Here is a 6,646-nt window from a genome sequence, read left to right as displayed (position 1 = left end):
TTGTGTATGGCTCTCATGTTTTTACATATCAGTTGTTTTCTTTTTTCCTGTTAATCTGTCTATTGGTGGTTTATTACATAGACTAACATTATCAAGGCTTTAGAGGGAAGAGAATAAATTTAAAACTTTCCTTTTCTAACTTTCAGTAATTACTTGGTGTTAGCTATGGATAGGGAAATTACGGGAAGTGTCTGTGCCCACATCAGAATTGGCTTCTACTCTTTAAGACCTACCTTTCACCCCTTAAATTCAATAGTCTGGAAATCTTGTCTTAACTGAATCACAGGCCAAGAAAAAGTAGTCAGTGAAGTATTTGTGGAGCATGAAAACCTTTGAAGATTCCCAGTATTGTTTACAGGAGAACAGTGGATTTTCCTATCATTAAATAGGGTGGAATTTGTTCATAGTTGATAATCAGAAATGTGACCTTTAGATAGGTTTATTTACTTATGTATTTAGCAATAACTGGGATTGAACCCAATGTATCACAGTTATAAAGGAAATCTACATTGGTGAACTCAATAGCAAATAGCAAATTGCAAATGGGTATAAACAGGTTTTTGTATTTGGTAGCCCCTTTTCTGCCTAGTAAAGATACATCCTCAACTCTTTTTTTTTTTTTTTTTTTTTTTTAGACAGGCTCTCCCTAAATTGCTCAGATTGGCCTCTTTGGAAATCTGCTTCAGCCACCAGAGTGGTTGTTGGGATTATAGGCCAGCGCTACCATGCTACCACGCATAGTTTGACCTCTAGATTCTACAGGGAGAATAGTAAGAATTACTCCCTCCCAGCTCAGGGAAGGAGACAAAGTGTATTAAAGGCCACAGGTATCTTTTCATCCTTGTTTCTATGAAGCCTGCTAGGAGTTCCGCCCTTTCCCTCTCTCCCCCAGCATGTGGTTTTCGTTTCTCTAGCTCCACTGCACTTTGCACACGCCTTTATCATAGCAGTCAATTATCTTGCAATTTGTAATTATCTTTGTACAAGTCTCTTCTCAGTGGTGTGACTCCCAGAGTGTGGAACTGGTGCTAAAACTCAGACCCCGGTTCAAATTCCAACATTACTTGTACCAGCTTTGTGATTTGAGGTAAATTATTTAATTTCTGTATGCCTCATTTTCCTTATTTATAAAACGGGCATAAGACTCCCTATCGCAATCGGTTGCTAGGAAGCATGGTGACAATGCACGTAAAAGATGAGGCACAGGTATATGCAAAATAAAGGGCACCTAGTACGGTAAACAACAAGTTGTTCTGATCTACTTTTACTGAGCTCACTCAACATTCATTCACTGGGTTCCAACTGCGCTCACGACTCTTCAAGGTTTCCTCCTGAGCCTGGTCTCGCGGGCGGATTCGGGATTGGCTCCGCCCAAGAGAAAGCCCGCCCACAGCTCCTCCCATCTCGTCAGCGATTGGGCCCGGGCCGTCCCGCAGGCTTTCTTGTTGCTAGGCTCGAGGGTAGAAGGCGGTGCTATCTTGCGCGTGCGTAGAGTGAAGATGAGGCTTTCCGGTCGGGCGGGAGGGGGCGGCGTCAAGAGTCGTAGCGGGTGGGGGCCTCCCTTAGCCCGGAGAACGTTGTATCTATGGGCCCACGGATCGCGTCACAAGCCAGCGACTGATCCTTGGTGGTGGTGGCCAAGGCGGCAGCGGCGGCGACAGCTCTGGGGTTTGCGTCTCGGGGTGTGTCGGCCGCCGCTGCTGCTCAGGCCTGGTATGTACAAATGGCTGGTTAGGATTCTCGGCACCATTTTCCGTTTCTGCGACCGGTCGGTGCCCCCTGCCCGGGCCCTCCTGAAGAGGCGGCGCTCGAACAGGTGAGAAGAGAAGGGGCCGAGTGCCGGCCTGGCTGTTTGCCCTCCCCCACCGCGGCTCCTCGGCCGAGGTACTGTCCATCCAGCCCGGCAGGCCATGTTCCCCCTAAACCGGCCGCTGGGCTGAGGCCCTGGAGCTGCGGGTCGCTGGTATCCTGGTGACGTAGTTGCTCCCGCCACGCTGTGTGGACGCGGCTCCTGATGAGGAAGGAGCTAGTTGTCTTTGGAATGGTCGTTGATGGTAGGATCTTTAATGTTCTCGTCAGAGTCAAAGTTGCTTGCTGACAACAAATGAGGCTTTCTTCTATTTTTACTGCTCTTAGGTTAAACACTAAAAATTAAAGGAATACTGTCTTTATTGTGGCTCCCTGTTTACAAAGCACACTCCCAAGTGTCATCTGTGAACAGTAAGCGCAGTTAAGAGAAGTGAGATTGGTAGCTTGCCCCAAGTCGTTTTGACTGCAAGTACTGTTCTCCTGCACCAAGAAACAGCAGCTGTCTTGTTCTAAAACAGCTGTCAAACACTGTGTGTGTTTGGGGCAGGAAGAGGGAGGGAGGTGTTTATGTCCTTTAGAATTAGTGTACGAGGGGAAAAAAAGTACCGGCCTCCTTTTAAATAAGATCACTAGTGTGAACTCTAAAATTCAGTTAAAAGTGAAACTACAGGTTGTTCTTACTTAATATCTACTCCCTTCTCATTTTATAGTATCTATTGCCTTGCCTAAGAATTAATCTAGAAAATGAAACCAATTCTGTACACCACCTAATTTTGGATGATTGAGTGGTAATTATTTTCCTTTTTTTTTTTTTTTTTTTTTGTTGTTGTTGTTTTTGTTTGTTTTCCTTCTGTGCTGGGGATTGAATTGAACCCAGGGGCAGTTTACCAGCCTTTTAAATTTTTTATTCTGAGGCAGGGTCTTGCTAAATTGCAGAGATCGGCCTCAAACTTAAGATCCTCCTGCCTCAGCCTCCTAGGTAACTGGGATTACAGGCAGGCGCCACCCTGCCTGGCCTAGAGTGTATATACCATTGAGCTATATCCCCAACCCTTTTTGTTTTGAGACAGAGTCTCCCTAAGTTACTGAGGCTGGCCTCCAATTTGAGATCCTCCTGTCTCAGCCTCCCTGGCAGCAGGACTTACAGTGTGGGCACCACCATGCCTACCCTAATTTCACGTTTAAATTAAGCCTAAAAGTCAAGGGAAGTAGACAAAGGGTTGATTTGGGAGGAGCTTGAGAGAGCAAAATGATTGATGCATGAGTTTGGGAATGTAGGTCACTGATAAATTGGTTATTGACTAAATTATAGCATTTCAGATACACATGGTTTCAACTCATTCTTCCTTTCTACCTTCGGGTAGGATTGATGTTAGGATCATTTGATAACACAAGTGCCTAAACAGATGGTCAGCGTATGGAGGGGTTGTATTTGTTTATTCTACTCTGAGGGCCTTGTACAGAGTGGAGCATGGTAAGCATTTGTTACATATTTATTTGATAAGGGTCTGTTAATTCTCTTACCCTTATTCTGTCTTTTTAATGTAAATTCCTGTAAATTAGGGGAACAAGGGTTGGGAGATCAAACCCCTATTCTTTATTACAGTTGAGGTGCTTCTGTCTTTCACCTAAAATGACACTTCTTAGGGGCCTGGGTATAGCTCAGCAAAAGAACACTTTGCCTAGCATTTGTGAGGTCCTGGGCTAGATCCCCAACATGGCAAAAGAAAAACAAACAAACCCTTCTTCATGGAAACCAATTTTCAGTCAAAATGAAAGTTGACTGGGCTGTTTAAGGTTATAATCCCTTCTGAGATCTCATTCAGTTCCTCTCGGTAAATATGATTAAGCTTAAGGATTCAGAAAGATGATTACTATACCATAAGCCTTTAATACTCTTGACATATAGGGCTAGAAACTTCCCTGAATTTCCAAATTATTACCACTGTAATATAATTCCCATTATAAAAATTCTATTAAATGTAATACCTTTTCCTAGCTAAGACCTGTCATTTTTTTCCCCCCTTGTGTTGGGATTGAATGCAGAGGTACAGCTACCACTGCACTATATCTCCAGCCTCTTTTTTATGTCTGTCTGTCTGTCTATTTTTTGAGACAGATTCTCACTAAATTGCTGAGGCTGTCCTCTAACTTATGATCTGCCTGCCTCAGCTTCCCAAGTAACTGGAATTACAGGCTTGTACCACCATACCTGGCTAGGAAATATCTTTTAAGACTGCTTATGTTGTCAACTGAAATAAGTGAATTTCTTTGGGGATCATCTTTCAAAAAGAAATTATTTATTGTTTGAATTTTGGCCAAATTACCCATTATTATGTGATAAAGAATTTTGGGTTTCTCAAATAGTTGAAACCATAATGTTAAACCCTCTTCCTTTAAAACTTCAGTTGGATTTCATCTTGACAAAGTGAATGAAAGGGAGATGTTTGGTATGATATGAACAGTAATATTTTTGTTTTGCTGTTGAGTTTTGTTGTTTTTTTTTTTTTTTTTTCTGTTGAGTTTTGATCCCCAGTGCCTTGTGCATGCTAAACTGCTTTACGACTGAGTTACACCCCAGCCTTGACTAGTTAAGTTTATTTATAGAAATGGATTTTATATATATTTTCTCTTTCCTTTCAGCACTCTGTTTTCTACAGTGGACACTGATGAAATACCTGCTAAAAGACCAAGATTAGGTACTAAACATAATTTTTAAAAATTATTTTTTTAGTGGGAAAACATGCATGGAACAAAATTCAAAAGATAAAAAGTGTATGCAATGAAAAGTAAGTCTCTTTTCTGTCCCTTCCCTACTCAGTTCTTTTCCAGAGGTAACCACTGTTGACTAAATGAAGTGATCTAATTTGTTGTCACAAATCTTATTTCTATATATCTTCAGGGTTAGAAGAGAATAAAACTAGGTTTAAGGGGAAAGGCTCAGTAGAAAACTACATTCTACTCTCTCTCAACATTAATGTGAATTTGGGTCTATTCCAGATGTGATAGTTGAGTGTGGACCTGTCAATGTTAATATTTAGATGTTTGATTCAGTGAATATTTAATGAGAATGTCTTGATGCTAAGCAATGTATTAGGTTCTTTTTTTTCTTTTTTCTTTTTTTTGTACTGGGGATTTTGAACACAGGGCCTCGAGCATGCTAGGCACTCTACCTCTGAGGTACCTCTGAGGGTTCTTCAGCCCTGTGATGCGTTAGGTTCTAAAGGAAATACAAAAATTAGTAAAACAGGTTCTCTATTTTTCAGGGGCCTTACATGATTACATGGTAAGGGGTATAAGATAAAGCAATCAGTAATACTGATGTCAGTGAGGACATGATAAATGACATAAGAAAGACAGCAAAATTGGATCCAATTTTCAACTGGTTGAGTCTCATAATTTTTGAGGAAGGATGTAGAATGTGAGATGGGTAGATAGGATATCAAAGAGATCAATAGGAAGGAAAAACAATCTAGGCATAGGAAACAGCATGGGAAAATTGTACAAATTTAGGAAATAGTTATTAGAGCTCAGGGGAGAAATTGAAAGCAGGTCAAATTACAGGAGATTTTTAATAAAGGAATTTATACATTACATTATGTCCCAAAGCATAGGATAGATACCAATTTAGGAAATGATTTTAGAGGATATAACATTTGTAACATGTTACATTCGAATCATTATTATATAAGAAAGTTGTGTTCTTTTCAGTTATTTTTGATTTCCTAATTATTTCAAAGAAAATCTTGGCTTAGGGCTAGTATGTCTTCAATGCTTATCTAACACATGCTAATCTCCCATTTTTTAACAGGCCCAGCCAGAACTTAATGTTTTCATTTCTTTATAAGACATGATGGTTTTATATTTACATTGGTAGTTTAAAAGTATCAGAAGTACATTTATTTAAGCAAAAAAAGTGAGTCAATTTTAAAGAAAAGCATAAATAAACATTAGTTTGTATTTGAATGTAGTTAAAAAAAACTTTGGTGGTATTACAGAAGGTTCCTGAATTATTTGTGGTAATCATCTATTTTATGACCTTCTGTGTTAAGATCACCCATTCTGTCATCCGTTAAATAAGTATTAGGACTTTCTTTTTTTTTCTTTTTGTACTGAGGATTGAACCTAAGGGTGCTTTACCACTAAGCTACTACATCCCCAGTTCTTTTTATTTTTTTTGAGACAAGTCTTACTTAGTTGCTCAGGCTATTCTTGAACTTGTGATCCTCCTGCCTCAGCCTCCCAAGTCATTATTGTATTATGATTTTCTGAGTGGCAGACTATAAAAGGGAATCTAAGCCAAGGATGAAGTGGTAGTTAACAGAGGCAGTACTTATTAGAGTTATTAAATGTCTCTAAAGTGCTAGGACTTCTATAATGATGGTTCTTGAACACTTGAAATGGCTAATCTGACTCAGTAACTGAATTTTTTTTTCCAGTACTGATGATTGAACCCAGAGCCTTAAACAAACTAGGCAAATGCTCTATCACTGGGCTACATCTCCAGCCCTTTTTCAAATTTTATTTTGAGTCAGAGTCTTGCTAAGTTATCCAGACTGAACTTGACCTTATAATCCTCCTGCCTTATCCTCCCAAGTAGCTGAGATTATAGATGTATGCCACCATATCTGACTAGTAACTGAATTTTTAATTTTAATTAAATTACTAGGTAACACATCTATCTGCCTGCCTGCTACTGTATTGAAGAATACAATTTTTGGTTGCTTTTGAGAGAGAAAAAAAAAAAAAGCAAGGATAAAAGAGAGAATCTCACAATCACTGACTCATGATTTTATAGTTGAAAGGGATTGTCAGAGATGAATTTAGTCTAATCTCA

The 6,646-nt window shown here is 39.7% G+C and overlaps 1 protein-coding gene across 4 annotated transcripts in view; it reads left to right on the top strand.

The window, feature by feature from the left end:
• Positions 1 to 1,519: 1,519 nt before the first annotated feature.
• SENP2 (SUMO specific peptidase 2) overlaps positions 1,520 to 6,646 on the top strand; it is a 36,616-nt gene continuing 31,489 nt past the window's right edge. For 2 of the 4 annotated variants that reach the window (XR_013757280.1, XM_079100614.1), the window contains exons 1-2: positions 1,521 to 1,816; positions 4,453 to 4,508. Coding sequence is in view for 2 of the 4 variants with exons in the window: in XM_079100614.1 (XP_078956740.1) it covers positions 1,716 to 1,816; positions 4,453 to 4,508 (157 nt within the window). In the remaining 2 variants the exon portion in view is untranslated. Of the gene's footprint in view, positions 1,817 to 4,452; positions 4,509 to 4,543; positions 4,599 to 6,646 lie in introns of all 4 variants that reach the window. The other 2 variants (XR_013757279.1, XM_079100615.1) reach the window with 2 other exon arrangements.

This window comes from Sciurus vulgaris (genome assembly GCF_902686455.1).
Source record: "Sciurus vulgaris genome assembly, chromosome: 10".
NCBI classification, from domain to species: Eukaryota; Metazoa; Chordata; class Mammalia; order Rodentia; family Sciuridae; genus Sciurus; species Sciurus vulgaris.
Note: the sequence above shows the minus strand (reverse complement) of the source record. Positions and strands in the feature narration are given on the sequence as shown.